Consider the following 19,305-nt stretch of genomic DNA (forward strand, 5'->3'; position numbering starts at 1 on the left):
ATCCCAACTGCATGGATCGATGCTCATGACATTAATCACTGGATTGTCTGGTCCAGACTCGATTATTTACAGACCGCTGTCATATAGCTGGAATATTGCTGAGTGCGGCGTTAAACAAATAACAAACCAACCAACTTGTCACAAAGAAGACCTGGGTTCAATTTCCCACATGGGTACAATGTGTAAAGCACATTTCTGTTGTCCCCTGCTGTGAGATTGCTGAAAGCGGCCTGAGACCCAACTCACTCACTCACTCACTCGAAGGATTCTAATAATGTTTTTACTGGATCATTTCGTGACATTTCAACAAAACTAACAATAATTATTATTTGATGACACAAATATTCCAATTATTTGCATTCATCTTGTATTTCTTAAATTTTAGTGCACCCACTGTTTCAGAAAAACATGCTTGCCATGCAATCACCACTTCATTCAACAAAGCTTCTCTTGTGATACATTCAACAGATCCAGGTAGGCATAACACAAACACAACAAAAATTTCAAAATGATCATGTAATACTATTAATACATGAACAAATATTCAACACAAATCCTCACTTCTGCTTAGCTGATCTAGCAAACTGCACCACAATTGGTTTGCCATTAAGAATGTACCCATTTGTTTGTTCCAAGGCAGGGATGGCTTTGTCTTCACTTGGAAACGTGATGAACGCCTGACCCTTCATCTTCCCCTCCTTCATGAGCCGCACGTCAAATATGTTCAACTCTTGTTCACTGGTCACATCAATGAAACGACCATAGATGAACCGCAGTTCTTTGTCTGTTACTTGTTTGGCAAGATTCTTCAAATACAATCGACAGCTTGGCTCTCCTCTCTCATACCTCCTGAAAACAGAAACTTCTTTGAGTTCCGACTTTGGTAATCTGCCTCTCTCCAGCTCCTCAAGGGAAACAAAGCCGCGTCTAACCCAGTCATCGTCTTCAGGAGGAGCACTGTCCTCAACCTCCTTCTGGACAGGTTCCATCCTCCCGAAGCCTCCTGCCTCTTCATCTGGCACCAGGCGTGAAGCTGCCACTGTGGCATCCATCTTGGCCACACCAGCTTCCTCTTGCACTGTGGCAGACACCAATGGAGGAAGCTTCAACTGGATCTTCTTCGGGGCAGGTTTGTCTTGTACTTGTTCAAAGACCTCCGATGGTTTTACGATCTGGTCGGGAGGAACAGGACATTGAGCGGTCACCTCTGATGGGGGTTGTATTATAAGCCGGGCTTTCTTGTGACTCCTCTTTCTCTTTCTTGCATAAATCTGATTTGGGACATGGACATCAAGAGATTTTTCTTCACCTCCACTCTCTATTTCTGATTCAGAGCTTGATGATCTTGTGGAAATATTGGCAGATGTCTTTTCTTGAGTTTGATTCTTCAAATCTGCAGGGATGGGTGGTGTGGTAGTGAGGACGCCAAAAGGCGCAGGGATGTTCATCTTGTTCATGAGGTGCAGCACTTGAACATAAAACTTAGGATAAGATGCTAAAGCATTAGCAATGTTGGTGAGGATGGACACTGTGGGTGGGGGGTACATGTAGTGAAGCCGTGGGTTGCGAGGGTAGTTGATGCTCCACTTGTGGAAGACATCGTCAGAGGACGGGGGAACAATGGCCTCTTTTGCTTTCAAATCATTGTCTTCTATTTTCTCTTTGGGCCAAGGCTGATCCGGTTTTACTCTGTCAGGGGCAAGGCTCTCTTTAGCAAATTCTGCTTTCAGTCTCGATCCTAGGACATCCAGCTGATGCAACCTTGTAAGAGCTTTGGCAGCTTGGGGATTGTCGGTGAATCCTGCAAATGCGGCATGTTTCATCGGACCAGTGGCCCCCATGAGCTTCACGCTGACAGCACCAAAGTGACGTAACAGATCATCCTTCTCTGTAGGCGAGAGGCTGGATGGCAGATGCCTGATCAACAATGTACTTGATACCATTGTCTGGAAGAAGAAAATACAAGGATTTCACTCCTGACAGTCTCTTTTATCATACAAGTCATACAACATTAATTTGAATAATGAGCGACTTGGATTTTGCACCGCTTTTAGCAATATTCCAGCAATATCACGGCGTGGGACACAAGAAATGGGCTTCACACATTGTCCCCATGTGGGGAGTCGAACCAGGGCCTTCAGCGTGATGAGCGAGCGCTTTAACCACTAGGCTACCCCACTGCCCCAATTTGAATAATGTACAATTAAGTCAAATCTGAGAAGATCTGTATACCCCCTACGGACAAGTTGAATACCAAGACTATTTTGTCCACATCTAAATTTAGTTATTAGCCTTCTATATAAATATGTTTCACTAACGATATAAGATATATGCAGTTTATAGAATAAGAGGGTCTGGCTGTCTAGAGATGCATGCTATCTTGAAATGAACAATCTTTAACTCTTTTGCTGAACATATGTACAAATAATTCTGTATTGCCAACGGTTTGTGCAACCCATACATCCCCCAAACCAAAATGACTTAGCAAAATTGTTTGATAGACATTATGTAGAGGGGAATGTCTAAGTAACTCTCCATTCTTTGAGAATAATGGAGCAGAGGCCCCGCACAAGCAGAGGCCCAATATTTTTACGGAATGGAGAGTTACGAGGATATTCCCCTACTTAAAACACAACTCTACTCTTACACTTCGACAAAACATTCTAAAGACCACAAAACATGCAGTGTAAAGATCAGCTCGCGACGGAGCACGTGCAGCAGCGGCAAAGAACACAATCAACTCTCCATTCCCTAAAATAATGGAACAACAGAATGACATCACGGATGTGTTTTAATTAGAAGTTGATGGATGACGAAGTAGCATTCCTTTACAGTAAATAAAGAGTAATTTTACTCTTCTCAGTATAAATATCTATACCCCATAAGAGTATGACTTTAGTAAAATCAAAATTTACATTTACATTTGTATGCTTATCACGCATTACTCCTTATTGCAATTACTTCTATTTTTTGACAGAAAGACGAAGCTGTGTGAGGTCGCTCTGAAGAAGAAATTGTTCCAACTAGTTGTGTAGCTAATACCATTAACGTCACGTATCTTCACTTTGCTGCTTGATTGTAACATCTGAAAACATCATGGGGAGTCAGCTCTGTGACGGCAGGGCCACATTAGACGAAGGAATGCAGGATAAGTATACAAATGTCAAAAATATTTAAGTCAATATTGTAACTTATCCTGCATTGCTGCTAAATGCATCTAAATTGGATGGTATGGAGAATGGCATACTTTCAGATGTGATCCTTGATGGGTCCTGGCAACCGTCACAGCATCCTTTTGCGATGATCGGAAACCATGTGACCATTCCTGCCAGAGGAAAACTTGAGGTGTGTAGGACGCCCAGGTAAAAGAACAGTCATAGAAAAAGGTGTAAGCTAAGTCTAGAACTGACCTACCAAGGCAATGCTTGCCGCATGTAAGCCTTCTGGTCTGGGGTGCAAGCACCAGAGAGTTCAAAAGGTCAGCTCTGGACTGCTGGAGAAATTAATGTTGTTTGGGCTTGGCAACGAGCAGAGGACCAAAACTGTGGAAGACCTCAACGTCCTACTAGCTGGCAAAGAGTGTGTCGTCATCTCCGTGACCCATGTTGAGCCTTACATTGTCAGATGAAACACCCATGTGCACGAACCGGACACAAGTGGAGGTCCTCATTGTCTTCGGCACCCACAATTGAAGTGAGTGGTGGAATGGCGAAGGATCTGTCAGGCTGTCCTAGGAGTTGATTCTTAGCTAGGAAGTCCCAGCACAGTCCAAGGTTAACAGCTCTATGCGCCCTGTGCTCAAACCGGACATAGGTGATGTCGAGTGCGTGGAACTTGCCTTCCCTTGCCGCGGTAGCCAGAGCCAAGAGGAACACTGTCTTCTTGGTGAGGTTAAGAGCCGAGTAAACAGGAGGTCTGAACTTGGCCTTTTGATCCTCTCGACTGAAGGAGCTCAGCAATGCTTGGAGTTCCAGAATCTTTGTCATTTTGTGATCTTCCGGAACTGACAACACTGAGTTGAGGGACACCAGGCAGGCACTAATGGTGCTGTCCTTGAGGTGTCATTTGCTGCGCAAAAACAGAAGGAATTTGGCAAGATGAGAGAAGAGTTGATGCTTCTCCTTACAAAAAGACTCAAAGGATGGCTTCTTGTCATAGAGAGCGAAGGTCTGTGTGTCCTGGCTATGGCTTTAGCTACTCTAGCCAAATAGCCCTTGGCCCCTAATGCCCTTTGAAGATGTAACAGGCTTGCAGATATCCTGGTGCGATACCCTGCTGTGAGGATGGATCAGTAGGTTTGGCCACCCTGGTAGTTCGAGTGGGTCATTTGTGGCTAAGTCTTTGAGATCAACGAACTAACCCTTTGCCGGTCACCAAGGCGAGATCAAAATCAGAGCGTGGCATTGGGTTGCTCTGATCTTTCGAAGAACCATGGGAAGAAGTACAGGTGGTGGAAAAGTCTACGCATTTAGGCCTTCCCAAGGGATGCTGAGGGCATCTACAGCCCAAGACAGTGAATCCGGAACCGGAGAAATGAAACTCCAGAGCTGGAAATTCTGGCTGTGACAAACAGGTCCATATTTGGAAAGCCGAGAAACTGAAACAGCTAGTTGAAGGCCTCGGGGTTGAGCTGGTTGGTCTTGAACAGGCCTCCTATAAGCTGGAGAGTGAAGGATGGAGTGAACTCCGACATCAGATCATTGACAATACATCCCAGCTGATGGAAAAGGTGCCTGATGAATGGTGTAGGATGAGAATCTCCTGGTGGTTCAGCAGGCAATAGTTGATGTGTGACTCGAACTGGATGTTCCTCAGATGTAGGCAGGAGGCCACATGCTTCGTGATTCACTGGGATGGATAGGCACATGCAGGTAGGCATCCTGCAAGTCAAGGCTGATTAGGGAATCATTGGCAGATCAAGGGAGGCTGACCCACGAGACTGCCACGACCAGTAACTGTAGGCAGGCTCCACAGGCAGAGAGAGCGCTTGAGGCGCTGGCGGGAGTGGAGGTGATACAGATGTAGGGATCACCTGAGGTGCCATCGATTGCTGAAACATAGACTACATAAACATCTGCATCCAAGACAGATTCATGTAGGGTGCCTGTAAAGGCTGAGGCAGCGCCTTCTGGAACAGCATCTGTGTAGATGGGAAAGTCAGGTCACTCAGGAGAAGCAGCGCTCTTAGGCGTAGAAGATGATGGCGACTTCCAGCCGGAAGAGGACGGCATGGCTATGACAATAGGTGTGGCAGGCGTCTCTTGAGAATCAGACATCCAAGGGTGTCTGTAGGCCTCCTGAGTTCGACGCTTCTGAGATACCTGAAAGTATTTGGGGAAGACTGTAGGAGAGAGGATCAGCACAGTTCAGACACAAGAGGTTGTGATCCCTGCGAGGCTTGTTACCATGGCAATGATTACAACTGGACATAAATCTGCAATTTAAGCAGAGGTCATTATCACCAAGTGTACAACCAAGCAACTCAGCGGTTAAAGGATAAAACTATGCAGTATAAAAGTGATAAAAAACACACATTAATTTCCAAATGAGAAGCATAGGTAAGACAATATAAAAGAATTACCAAGCAACAATCAAGAATAAAGGATGTATGACATGTGAACATGACCACATAGGAAATTCAAAAAGGCTAATTGGGACAACAAAATGCATGATATTTACAGTTACTTGTAGCCACCATCAAGACATGTGGTAATAAATCACAAACCAATGAATGATATAAATCCAAATGAATGCTGAAAAAATAAACAAGCAAAAGGATGCCAGTAGGACAGCTGGAGCTTCACTACACAGGACTTGTCAGTCTGATTGACAAGCAGTAATGAGAAGACATGTGACGTCATAACTTTCGTGGTCACATTGGCTGTGCGATGGTATTAGCCACAGAACTAGTTGGAACAACTTTTTCTACAGCTGGACCTCACACAGCTTCGTCTTTCTGTCAAAAAATAGCAGTAAATGCATTTAGGAGAATTCAGGATAAGTTAACAAACATAATTCATCAAAATGTTTTTGTAATTTTAAAACACTATCTGCAACAAGTTTTAAATCGTTGGCAAACAATGGGGCAATTACGTTAAACCTTTCTTCTAAGATAAAAACAACACCACCACCATGGAATTTACTTTCCAAACATATTACAAATTTGTTGATAACAGTACTTGACTAAGGGTACAACTTTGTCTTCCCAAAATACTCAGTCAAGTTCTTACCGTAATCGCATGTTACAGTTACTCAAACATCATTATACATATGCTGGATAATATGAAATAACTTGCTGTGAATACCATTTTGCAACAAAACATACATTAACATACACCATACATATTAACCACATCAAATGCTTTTCGAAAATCAGTAAAAGCACAATATACTTTTCCTTTTTTGTGAGTTATATACTTTTGTGTTATAGCTTGAAAAATGAAAATGTTATCAAAAGTGGAATGAACTTTCTTAAAACCCCATTGATATTCACCACTTTATACCTTGGTATTCTAAGAAATGTTCAAGTCTAGTGTTTCATATAACAATACATGAGTAATCGAATCACTGACTTGTGTAACCTTTTCCAACTTCCAAAAACTTTGTAGTTTATATTTTTGTGTCGTTTTTACATTCTGTACTTCATGGTTAATGCAATCTGGTTTTTCGGACATAGGGTGTGTTGCTTTAATAACTAGATCTACTTGTTACAAATGCAACAAATAGGATCCTCCAAATTTGTGTACAAGTCAGCCAAAATGGTATGTATGCCCCAAATCAGGTACAGACCACAGTAGAAATTTAGGTACGGGTCAGCCATTTTGGGTAGGTACACACACTCGGGCTGAGACGAGACCAAAGTTACTACCCGGGTACCCAACCCCCTATTACAAAACTCAACCCTGGTACCCACTGTAGGTCTAAGATATGGGTACAAAATGTCTGATTGAGAATTGTTTGAATGTAAACCCAGCAAAAAGTATTGAGATACAAGTATAAAACAATCTGGACATGTATACACTGAAGTTGACTGAAGCTTTAACTTTATTCAAACATATAAAAGTCAGAAGGAATGCGTGTACAGTCAGAAAGAATGTGTGTACAGTCAGAAAGAATGTGTGTACAGTCAGAAGGAATGCGTGTACAGTCAGAAGGAATGAGTGTACAGTCAGAAGGAATGCATGTAGTCAGAAAGAATGTGTGTACAGTCAGAAGGAATGCATATACAGTCAGAAGGAATGCGTGTACAGTCAGAAGGAATGTGTGTACAGTCAGAAGGAATGCGTGTACAGTCAGAAAGAATGTGTGTACAGTCAGAGGGAATCTGTGTACAGTCAGAAAGGAATGCCAACATCAGCGACTTTTAGTGTCACCATGGAGTTCTAGATAATTTCTGTTATTAAACAGTATGTCACGTGACTAACCATTGGTCAGAGTATTCATGTGGGTACCCTGAGAGAGTACCCGAGTTACCCGTCCCAGCCGTAACATACAGCAAAAAGCAATAACCTGATAACGAAGATCTTGTGCAGAAAGTTAAAAACACCTGAGTGAAACAATGATACGTACATACTGGAATACTGGCAGGACATTATTTATAGCTCTACGGGAATACAGTATAGACTGATGAGGAGATATAGGCAATCAATTATGTTCGAAAAGAGTTGACATAGATTCTATGGACTTCAACTGTTTACGGTGCTTGGCTTTATGCTTTCCAGGAACATGTTGAAATAATAGCCTGAAGAAAATCAACTCTGTATGTTTGCTATCAAAGTTTCTGAAATGCCATTTGAAGACATCTCTTCTATATACTTATTTCATAATATAAAACTTAAATCATCTTTCGTAAGTACCCTTTTCACTTCCAGTTACCGCAGTTATCTTCTGCGAAAGACAACCATAATCGCGCACTAATCTAAGGCCGATAACTCTAGCTTTTACCGGAAGTACAGCAAAATGGAAAATGGCGCCCTCCATGAATCGTAAGAAGTCAACATTTTAAGAATTTATTTCTTCCTCTTTTTATTTGCTTAGTAATGCCAATCATATTAACCAACATTACCAGGACATCACTGATTGATAGAAACCACCATATTGTAATGTATAATGAAAAAGAGCATGGTTTTACAGGTACTGAAATGGGGGAATGTTGAAGTTGCGAGTGAAAGTGACAGCAACTTCACCATGGACTCGCCTGGGGACAACACTGCCGTGATTCGGATGAAACGGGAGTTTGATGCCTTTGTCTCAGCCAGTAGGAAACGGCACTTGCAAAGGAGCTTCAACGTCAATCAAGCTGAAAATGATGAAGAAACCACACCCTCATCTCCTGCTGTGTCCATGAGAAACCTCCTAGGTCAGTCAGCCCTCAAAACATTATCTGAGAGTCGGTCATACAGCCCACAAAACATTATGTGAGACTAAGTCAGTCAGCAAACATAAGATTTTTTATCTGAGACTAGGTCAGATGCCAACAAAACATTATGTGAGACTTGGTCAGATGCCCACAAAACATTATGTGAGACTATGTCAGTCAGCACACCAAACATTATCTGTCCATTGTTGAACCACTTCCATCAATGCCCAGACATGGAGGTATGACAGCACAGGGAACCATCCAGCTGCAGGGCCAAGCACATGTTGTTAACCTACAAGTCCCAAGTGCTACATTGTGTTCCTGTTAGTTGAATGTTAACCCGTAAGTCCCAAGTGCTACATTGTGTTCCTGTTAGTGAATGTTAACCCATAAGTCCCAAGTGCTACATTGTGTTCCTGTTAGTTGAATGTTAACCCATAAGTCCCAAGTGCTACATTATTTGCTGTTAGTGAATGTTAACCTGTAAGTCCCAAGTGCTACATTATGTGGCTGATAGTTGAATGTTAACACGTAAGTCCCAAGTGCTACATTGTGTTCCTGTTAGTTGAATGTTAACCCATAAGTTCCAAGTGCTACATTATGTTGCTGTTAGTGAATGTTAACCTGTAAGTCCCAAGTGCTACATTATGTGGCTGATATTTGAATGTTAACCCGTAAGTCCCAAGTGCTACATTATGTTGCTGATAGTTGAATGTTAACCCGTAAGTCCCAAGTGCTACATTCTGTGGCTGATAGTTGAATGTTAACCCGTAGTCCCAAGTGCTACATTATGTGGCTGATAGTTGAATGTTAATCCGTGAGTCCCAAGTGCTACATTATGTTGCTGTTAGTTGAATGTTAACCCGTAAGTCCCAAGTGCTACATTATGTGACTGATAGTTGAATGTTAACCCATAAGTCCCAAGTGCTACATTATGTTGCTGATAGTTGAATGTTAACCCGTAAGTCCCAGGTGCTACACTATGTGGCTGATAGTTGAATGTTAACCCGTAAGTCCCAAGTGCTACATTCTGTGGCTGATAGTTGAATGTTAACCCGTAGTCCCAAGTGCTACATTATGTGGCTGATAGTTGAATGTTAACCCGTAAGTCCCAAGTGCTACATTATGTTGCTGTTAGTTGAATGTTAACTGGAAGTCCCAAGTGCTACATTATGTGACTGATAGTTGAATGTTAACCCATAAGTCCCAAGTGCTACATTATGTTGCTGATAGTTGAATGTTAACCCGTAAGTCCCAGGTGCTACACTATGTGGCTGATAGTTGAATGTTAACCCGTAAGTCCCAAGTGCTACATTCTGTGGCTGATAGTTGAATGTTAACCCGTAGTCCCAAGTGCTACATTATGTGGCTGATAGTTGAATGTTAACCCGTAGTCCCAAGTGCTACATTATGTGGCTGTTAGTTGAATGTTAACCCGTAAGTCATTATGTTGCTGTTGTAGACAAGGAGAAGGAGGAGAAACTGATGAAAGCGGAGGTTATCACGGCCAAGAGTATGATTGTGAAGCTGGAGGCAGAAGTAGATAACCTGCGTAGGTCCAACAAGAGGACCCGTATTGAGTATGATAAAGACCTGGGCAACTTGACCAGTGAAAAACAGGTGTTGCAGTCTGTTGTTATACACATTTATCACTGTATTCAGAATAAATTATGAAAAACACCAATATTGTGCAAATTTGGATGTTTAAGACATTACTAGTTACTCTATAATAATGATGTGTAGCTTAATACCATTTGAAAAAACAACTTTTTTATCATGCCAAGGATGGCAGTTTGATGTGAATGGCAAACGTATCATCTCTGGCATATGTTGTTTTGTTTACACTTGTTTCTATGGTTACAATGATCCCTCGCCACAACGCTACCTTCGGGGTCCATATAATTCATGAGCATTATAGATGATCAGTGGTTTAACCGAGGTCGAGTCGTAGGTGGTAGTTGACCAACAATACACTCTACATGCTCTGTACTTACCACGATCTACATTGCACCTTTCAGAAAAAAATAAGAATAGAAGTTGTTTATGATTCATAGAATAAAATAAGATTTATCAAGTATAATATGCGCTTTCAAAAAGACATTGTATCCCTTCAGCTAGACTAACATATAGTCTCTGAAATGAACATATCGCACAGAAAAAAACAGTTGTTCAGTTATCTTAATAAAAATCTAATAAAAAGGGAGCCCAGTGATTCTCTTCATTTTCATACTGCAGTAATCTAGACTTGCCAAACATTATAGACTTGCATGGGCTGTAGTTGATATAAATGTATCAGGGTCTGTAAGACAGACTACCCTTAGGCGAATTCAGGTGAATAAACAGGTATAACAAACTTGGTCAATAAAAGTATGAAATTAGATATAAAACATCACTAGACATGATGATTTACATTTAAAATGTATTTCCTGCTCTCCAAGGCATTGTTTTATATGCAGAGATTAAAATTACTGTGTGTATTGTCTAGTAAACCTTGCCAGAAATAGCAATCAGCTATGCACACATTTTCTCCCAATCTACCGGTGATTTAGTTGAAAAGTACCCAGTGATACAACTTCAAAGAATTTTGATGCAATGGTTGGAAGAAATTGTATCTGGATTTATTATTTTATCAGGAATAATATATTCCAATATCGTGTTATTTTAGTTGGAGCTCCCACTATATATATATATACTTAAAATTATAAGAACCATAAGCGTAGCACTTTGGTTAGGTGGTATGCAGGATATTTCTTACGTATGGAACAATTTGACCAGTCACCTTAGAGACTTCCTGTGCTACATGTATTTCGATTGCGAAAACGTTATGTTGACATTTAATAGTCAAACGGCCTCAAAGATGACTTAGCAAGTCATGGTACAGCATTTATGATATGTGTATCCATTCTCTTGCAACTAAAGTTCGTTTCAAGGCATCAATAGAGATAATCTGACTGGAGTTGCTGTAAATAACGGTGAGTTGTGCGATCTACCGATCACTTCGCCTACAATTTCGTTGAAATTATTGTAAACATTTTTGTAATTATGGAGTTAAATTTTGAATATGATTAATAAAATATATTGCAAATATTTGTCCGGATAAACAATGAACAATTTTTTTATAACCAGATATTATAAAAATAGGATTAAATTGTGTACTTCGGATTTGTTGACTGGTATTTCTGGTGTTACGTGATCGTGGTGATCAGCTGATAATGTTTTCTGAGAAGGGGGAAAACATCGTGTCATTGGAAAACTTGGAAAAATGTTAGTAAATTTTGGGAGCCATGCTTCACCGAGCGCTATAACCGAGTTAGCGCTATATTGAGGAGCGCAATAGCGAGGGAACACTGTATCGGCATGTGTACAGCAGATAGGGCTGATGTTTAACTGATGCAGCCTTCACTAAGTGTGTTGATGTTGCAGCGGGAGTTGGAGAAAGCTGGGGAGCTGAAGTCACGCTTGCAGTATCTTGCTGACAGAGAGAAGACAGCTCGAGAAGAGCTGCAGGAGCTGCGCCGGGAATCGGAGCTGAGGGCGGCAACTGCGGAGGAGAAGCAACTGGCGCTTCAGAAGGACAAGCTGCAGCTGGAAGAAGATCTACAACAGGTGGGGGTGTGGCAGATAGGCAGATCTACAACAGGTGGGGGTGTGGCAGATGGGGAGATCTACAACAGGCAGGGGGTGGTAGATAGGGATATCTGCAACAGGTGGGGGTGTGGCAGATGGGGAGATCTACAACAGATGGGGGGTGGCAGATGGGGAGATCTACAACAGGTGGGGGGGTGATAGATGGGGAGATCTACAGCAGGTAGGGGGGTGATAGATAGGGATGTCTACAACAGTTTGGGGTGTGGCAGATGGGGAGATCTACAACATCTGGGTAGGTAGGTAGGGAACAGCTAGAGGGGTTTAGTGGTAGCATTTATTAATTCAAAATAATTTGGTAATTTTGATGGTTTCTTTCTCAAAAGTGTCATAATCAAGTCCTGTCCCAGCAATGTGAGTGGTCAATTTGCAGGCCAACGAGCAGTCGTGGGAGAAGATAACGGAGCTGAGGAACCAGTCCATGAGGACGCAGATGGAGCTGCAGATCTGTCAGACGGAGCTGGAGGAGACCAAGGCGCAGCTCAAGCTGCAGCTCAAGTAGGTCGTTGCCATAGTAATGGTTGTCATGTTTCTCTTACGATAGGTACAGTTGTTGATTCTAGGTAGTCAGGAAGGGAGGTGAGGTAGTGATTAAATCATTCGTTCATAATGACATCATCTTCCCTATATCAAAGCCTAGTTTCTACCCTTGTCACATCAAAGCCACCTTTCTTGGTTCCACCCTGGTGCCACTTCGCGTAGATCACAAGTTGTGCCCCTTGTAATGAAATCGTGATACCCAATCAGATCGCTGTTCTTACAGATGGCGACTACCATAGGCGACGACCAAGTCAATCATATAATGAAAACGTGATACCCAATCAGATCGCTGTTCTTACAGATGGCGACTACCATAGGCGACGACCTAGTCGATCATCTAATGAAAACATTCGCGATTTCATTCCCAACACAAAAACATAGGCAATCGTTGGTGGGTTAAAAGATGAAAAAGACTTGTCAACAAAGACAGGCAGCAGTAAATCACTTGCACACAAAGGTGTAACAGTCGTGGATGTTGATTTTGTGAAACGTTCTCTGATTGGACTATTGATATGTGCGATAGTCCAATCATATTTAGCACAGGAAAGTGGGCTTGATGTGGCAAGGGTGGAAACAAGACTTTGACAAAAAAGCTAGTGGAAGCTCTTGCCTCGGGAAGATGTCATGACATAGGCTACGGCTTGAGTCCCCACATGTGTGAAGACTCCCAGGTATTGCTAGAATATTGCTGAGACCGATGTGATACTGTATTCAATCCCTCACTTGACTGTTAGGGTGATACATACATAATGCCTTGTGGAGGCGCGCATGATGGGACTAGAGTACTGGTGGCTGTTGTATACTGAGGTACTTTGATCTAGCTGACTGTTAATTTGGCTAAAAGCGGCCAGTCGCTGTGTAAAGAAGAAATGGGTCCAGACACTTGCTTCATACACTGTACACAGGCACTCACAAGAACAACTGACTGCAGCAATCAGACACTTGCTTCATACACTGTACACAGGCACTCACAGGAACAACTGACTGTTGTAGCAGCTTGCTTCATACACTGTACACATGCACTCACAAGAACAACTGACTGTTGTAGCAGCTACATGGATGGGTAAGGGATGTGGTTACAACTGACTGTTGTAGCAGCTACATGGATGGGTTAGGGATGTGGTTACAACTGACTGTTGTAGCAGCTACATGGATGGGTTAGGGGTGTGGTTACAACTGACTGTTGTAGCAGCTACATGGATGGGTAAGGGATGTGGTTACAACTGACTGTTGTAGCAGCTACATGGATGGGTAAGGGATGTGGTTACAACTGACTGTTGTAGCAGCTACATGGATGGGTAAGGGATGTGGTTACAACTGACTGTTGTAGCAGCTACATGGATGGGTAAGGGATGTGGTTACAACTGACTGTTGTAGCAGCTACATGGATGGGTTAGGGATGTGGTTTGTTGGAGATGGGATTCAGACAGTGCAGCAATCAGGGAAGTCAGATCTGGGGGACGGGCATGATGGGTAAACATGTGAACCACTTCTCCAATATCCCCTGTTGTTTCAGACGGTCAGCCGAAACTACTGCCCATCTCAAGGAGTTGGAGGACTTCCGCCTGCGAGCTGTACAGGCGGAACAGAAGATAAAGGTAGGGTGGTCACAGACATACACCAGATTCTGACGAAGGCAGGTTCACATCTGTTCATGAATGTAGAGTATCACAGACTGAGAACTGTGTTTGTTTGTTTGTTTGTTGTTTAACGCCACACTCAGCAATATTCCTGCTATATGAAGGTGGTCTGTAAATAATCAAGTCTGGACCTGACAATCCAGTGATTGACATCATGAGCATCAGTCTACGCAATTGGGATATGATGACATGCATCAACCAATTCAGTAAGCCAGACCACCTGATCCTGTTAGTCGCCTCCTATGACAAGCATAGTCTTTTACGGCAGGCATGGGTTGCTGAAGACCTATTCTACTCCGGATCTTCACGGGTCCTGAGAACTTTGGTGGGTCTCAAAGTATATGTTACGGTCATAAACCATTGATGCACCAGGTGAAGTAATATATTAGTTGTGTTGTGAGAACTCCCATGGCTATCTGTGTGTTCTCCAGGACCTTGAGGACCAGGAGAGTCTGCACCAAGAGGATGTCACCATCACACGTGCACTCAAGACTCAGCTGGAAAACCTCCCCGACCTTGAGAGGGAGCTGGAAAAACTGAAAGAGGATAACAAATACTACAAGTAAGTACTGTTGGTATAATTCTTGTTGTCATGGATACATACTGTAGGAGTACTTCCTGTTGTCATGGATACGTACTGTAGGAGTACTTCCTGTTGTCATGGGGACACTTGTCTGGCCAGTTGTTGATAATATCAAACTATTGCTGCTTCTCAATATGTTAAATGAAGTGGATTTCATTTTTTAATTATGTGTTGGGCAGGGAGACAGTACAATTTGTAATTATGTGTTGGGCAGGGAGACAGGGTACAATTTGTAAGTATGTGTTGGGCAGGGAGACAGTACATTTTGTAAGTATGTGTTGGGCAGGGAGACAGTACATTTTGTAAGTATGTGTCTGGCAGGGAGACAGTACATTTTGTAAGTATGTGTTGGGCAGGGAGACAGTACATTTTGTAAGTATGTGTTGGGCAGGGAGACAGTACAATTTGTAAGTATGTGTCTGGCAGGGAGACAGTACAATTTGTAAGTATGTGTTGGGCAGGGAGACAGTACAATTTGTAAGTATGTGTCTGGCAGGGAGACAGTACATTTTGTAAGTATGTGTTGGGAAGGGAGACAGTACAATATGTAAGTATGTGTCTGGCAGGGAGACAGTACATTTTGTAATTATGTGTTGGGCAGGGAGACAGTACATTTTGTAAGTATGTGTTGGGCAGGGAGACAGTACAATTTGTAAGTATGTGTCTGGCAGGGAGACAGTACAATTTGTAAGTATGTGTTGGGCAGGGAGACAGTACATTTTGTAAGTATGTGTTGGGCAGGGAGACAGTACAATTTGTAAGTATGTGTTGGGCAGGGAGACAGTACAATTTGTAATTATGTGTTGGGCAGGGAGACAGTACATTTTGTAAGTATGTGTTGGGCAGGGAGACAGTACATTTTGTAATTATGTGTTGGGCAGGGAGACAGGGTACAATTTGTAAGTATGTGTTGGGCAGGGAGACAGTACATTTTGTAAGTATGTGTTGGGCAGGGAGACAGTACAATTTGTAATTATGTGTTGGGCAGGGAGACAGGGTACAATATGTAAGTATGTGTTGGGCAGGGAGACAGTACAATTTGTAAGTATGTGTTGGGCAGGGAGACAGGGTACAATTTGTAAGTATGTGTTGGGCAGGGAGACAGGGTACAATTTGTAATTATGTGTTGGGCAGGGAGACAGTACAATTTGTAATTATGTGTTGGGCAGGGAGACAGGGTACAATTTGTAAGTATGTGTTGGGCAGGGAGACAGTACAATTTGTAATTATGTGTTGGGCAGGGAGACAGAAAAGAATACTCTACTGCTGGAGGAACAGATTGATGGCCTGACCAGGAAACTGCAGCGGGCAGAGGACAGGATGGCAGACTACACCCAGATGCAGCTGGACAATGAGGTGACCGCAGGGGTGTGGAGGTGACAGGGTAGGGGTGTGGAGGTGACAGCAGGGGTGGGGTGTGGAGGTGACAGCAGGGGTGGGGTGTGGAGGTGACAGGGGTGTGGTGTGGAGGTGACAGGGGTGGGACGTGGAGGTGACAGGGGTGGGGTGTGGAGGAGGTGACAGTGATGGGGTGTGGAGGAGGTGACAGGGGTGGGGTGTGGAGGTGACAGCAGGGATGGGGTGTGGAGGTGACAGCAGGGGTGGGGTGTGGAGGTGACAGGGGTGTTGGGTGGAGGTGACAGGGGTGTTGTGTGGAGGTGACAGCAGGGGTGTGGTGTGGAGGTGACAGGGGTGTTGGGTGGAGGTGACAGGGGTGAGGTGTGGAGGTGACAGGGGTGTTGGGTGGAGGTGACAGGGGTGTGGTGTGGAGGTGACAGGGGTGTTGGATGGAGGTGACAGGGGTGAGGTGTGGAGGTGACAGGGGTGTTGGGTGGAGGTGACAGGGGTGAGGTGTGGAGGTGACAGCAGGGATGAGGTGTGGAGGTGACAGGGGTGAGGTGTGGAGGTGACATGGGTGTTGGGTGGAGGTGACAGGGGTGTTGGGTGGAGGTGACGGGTGTGGTGTGGAGGTGACAGGGGTGGGACGTGGAGGAGGTGACAGGGATGGGGTGTGAAGTGACGGGGATGGGGTGTGGAGGTGACAGCAGGGATGGAGTGTGAAGTGACGGGGATGGGGTGTGGAGGTGACAGCAGGGATGGAGTGTGAAGTGACGGGGATGGGGTGTGGAGGTGACAGCAGGGATGGAGTGTGAAGTGACGGGGATGGGGTGTGGAGGTGACAGCAGGGATGGAGTGTGAAGTGACGGGGATGGGGTGTGGAGGTGACAGCAGGGATGGAGTGTGAAGTGACGGGGATGGGGTGTGGAGGTGACAGCAGGGATGGGGTGTGGAGGTGACAGCAGGGATGGGGTGTGGAGGTGACAGCAGGGATGGGGTGTGGAGGTGACAGCAGGGATGGAGTGTGAAGTGACGGGGATGGGGTGTGGAGGTGACAGCAGGGATGGGGTGTGAAGTGACGGGGATGGAGTGTGGAGGTGACAGCAGGGATGGGGTGTGGAGGTGACAGCAGGGATGGGGTGTGGAGGTGACAGCAGGGATGGGGTGTGGAGGTGACAGCAGGGATGGAGTGTGAAGTGACGGGGATGGGGTGTGGAGGTGACAGCAGGGATGGGGTGTGAAGTGACGGGTGGGGTGTGGAGGTGACAGCAGGGATGGGGTGTGGAGGTGACAGCAGGGATGGAGTGTGAAGTGACGGGGATGGGGTGTGGAGGTGACAGCAGGGATGGGGTGTGAAGTGACGGGTGGGGTGTGGAGGTGACAGCAGGGATGGGGTGTGAAGTGACGGGGGTGTTGGGTGGAGGTGACAGCAGGGATGGAGTGTGAAGTGACGGGGATGGGGTGTGGAGGTGACAGCAGGGATGGGGTGTGAAGTGACGGGGATGGGGTGTGGAGGTGACAGCAGGGATGGGGTGTGAAGTGACGGGGATGGGGTGTGGAGGTGACAGCAGGGATGGGGTGTGAAGTGACGGGGATGGGGTGTGGAGGTGACAGCAGGGATGGGGTGTGAAGTGACGGGGATGGGGTGTGGAGGTGACAGCAGGGATGGGGTGTGGAGTGACGGGGATGGGGTGTGGAGGTGACAGCAGGGATGGGGTGTGGAGGTGACGGGTGGGGTGTGGAGGTGACAGCAGGGATGGGGTGTGGAGGTGACAGCAGGGATGGGGTGTGGAGGTGACGGGTGGGGTGTGGAGGTGACAGCAGGGGTGGGGTGTGGAGGTGACAGCAGGGATGGGGTGTGGAGGTGACAGCAGGGATGGGGTGTGAAGTGACGGGGATGGGGTGTGGAGGTGACAGCAGGGATGGGGTGTGAAGTGACGGGGGTGTTGGGTGGAGGTGACAGCAGGGATGGGGTGTGGAGGTGACAGCAGGGATGGGGTGTGGAGGTGACGGGTGGGGTGTGGTGGGGTGTGGAGGTGACAGGGGTGGGGTGTGGAGGTGACAGCAGGGATGGGGTGTGAAGTGACGGGGATGGGGTGTGGAGGTGACAGCAGGGATGGGGTGTGAAGTGACGGGGGTGTTGGGTGGAGGTGACAGCAGGGATGGGGTGTGGAGGTGACAGCAGGGATGGGGTGTGGAGGTGACAGCAGGGGTGGGGTGTGGAGGTGACAGCAGGGGTGGGGTGTGGAGGTGACAGGGGTGGGGTGTGGAGGTGACAGCAGGGATGGGGTGTGAAGTGACGGGGGTGTTGGGTGGAGGTGACAGGGGTGGGGTGTGGAGGTGACAGCAGGGGTGGGGTGTGGAGGTGACAGGGGTGGGGTGTGGAGGTGACAGGGGTGTTGTGTGGAGGTGACAGGGGTGTTGGGTGGAGGTGACAGGGATTGGGTGTGGAGGTGACAGGGGTGGGGTATGGAAGTGACAGCAGGGGTGGGGTGTGGAGGTGACAGGGGTGGGATGTGGAGGTGTCAGCAGGGGAGGTAACTCCAGGGGTGGGATGTGGAGGTGACAGGGATGGGGTGTGGAGGTGACAGGGGTGGGATGTGGAGGTTACAGCAGGGGAGGTGACTCCAGGGGTGGGGTGAGGTGTGGAGTGAGGTGTGGAGGTAACGGGTGGGGTGTGGAGGTGACAGGGGTTGGGTGTGGATTGTAGAGGTGACAATTTCTTTTCTTTGCTTCCTTGTGGTAAAGTTAATTAAGCATGCCTTTTACATGTAATAGCTAGGTAAATTATTATGTGCCATTGTCCAACATTTCACCTCTTAAAATTTGCATGGGAAATATCCAATTGTGATTGAGTGAGCTGACAGCTGCTTTACTTCTTATACAGAGTCTGAAGATCAACCTGGAGAGATGGCAGGGGAAATCGGCAGCTGGAGTCGGGAACCCTCTGTGAGTCATGCAGCAGTCAGTGGCAGCTCCAGCTGCTTCATACAGTCATACACACACATCATCTTACTCAGCAGTCAGTGGCAGCTCCAGCTGCTTCATACAGTCATACACACACATCATCTTACTCAGCAGTCAGTGGCAGCTCCAGCTGCTTCATACAGTCATACACACACATCATCTTACTCAGCAGTCAGTAGCAGCTCCAGCTGCTTCATACAGTTATACATACACATCATCTTACTCAGCAGTCT

The 19,305-nt window shown here is 45.5% G+C and overlaps 2 protein-coding genes across 4 annotated transcripts in view; one reads left to right on the forward strand and one right to left on the reverse strand.

Moving 5' to 3' along the window:
- LOC124123245 (mitotic spindle assembly checkpoint protein MAD1-like) overlaps positions 1 to 19,305 on the forward strand; it is a 50,479-nt gene that overhangs the window by 6,952 nt on the left and 24,222 nt on the right. For 2 of the 3 annotated variants that reach the window (XM_048392792.1, XM_048392790.1), the window contains exons 2-9: positions 8,134 to 8,359; positions 9,822 to 9,979; positions 11,783 to 11,965; positions 12,378 to 12,502; positions 14,061 to 14,142; positions 14,616 to 14,746; positions 16,009 to 16,123; positions 18,993 to 19,054. In XM_048392792.1, coding sequence (XP_048248749.1) covers positions 8,134 to 8,359; positions 9,822 to 9,979; positions 11,783 to 11,965; positions 12,378 to 12,502; positions 14,061 to 14,142; positions 14,616 to 14,746; positions 16,009 to 16,123; positions 18,993 to 19,054 — 1,082 coding nt within the window. Of the gene's footprint in view, positions 1 to 7,902; positions 7,986 to 8,133; positions 8,360 to 9,821; positions 9,980 to 11,782; positions 11,966 to 12,377; positions 12,503 to 14,060; positions 14,143 to 14,615; positions 14,747 to 16,008; positions 16,124 to 18,992; positions 19,055 to 19,305 lie in introns of those variants that run through there. The other variant, XM_048392791.1, reaches the window with a different exon arrangement.
- LOC124123241 (RNA-binding region-containing protein 3-like) lies at positions 498 to 7,927 on the reverse strand. The gene is made up of 2 exons (XM_046486544.2): positions 7,857 to 7,927; positions 498 to 1,946 (listed from the first exon to the last, which is right to left on the reverse strand). The coding sequence occupies exon 2, from the start codon at positions 1,941 to 1,943 to the stop codon at positions 558 to 560; it is 1,386 nt and encodes a 461-aa protein (XP_046342500.2). The 5' UTR covers positions 1,944 to 1,946; positions 7,857 to 7,927; the 3' UTR covers positions 498 to 557.

The sequence above is a fragment of the Haliotis rufescens genome, unplaced genomic scaffold (assembly GCF_023055435.1).
Source record: "Haliotis rufescens isolate VD_foot unplaced genomic scaffold, xgHalRufe1.0.p SCAF_11, whole genome shotgun sequence".
Taxonomy (NCBI): Eukaryota; Metazoa; Mollusca; class Gastropoda; order Lepetellida; family Haliotidae; genus Haliotis; species Haliotis rufescens.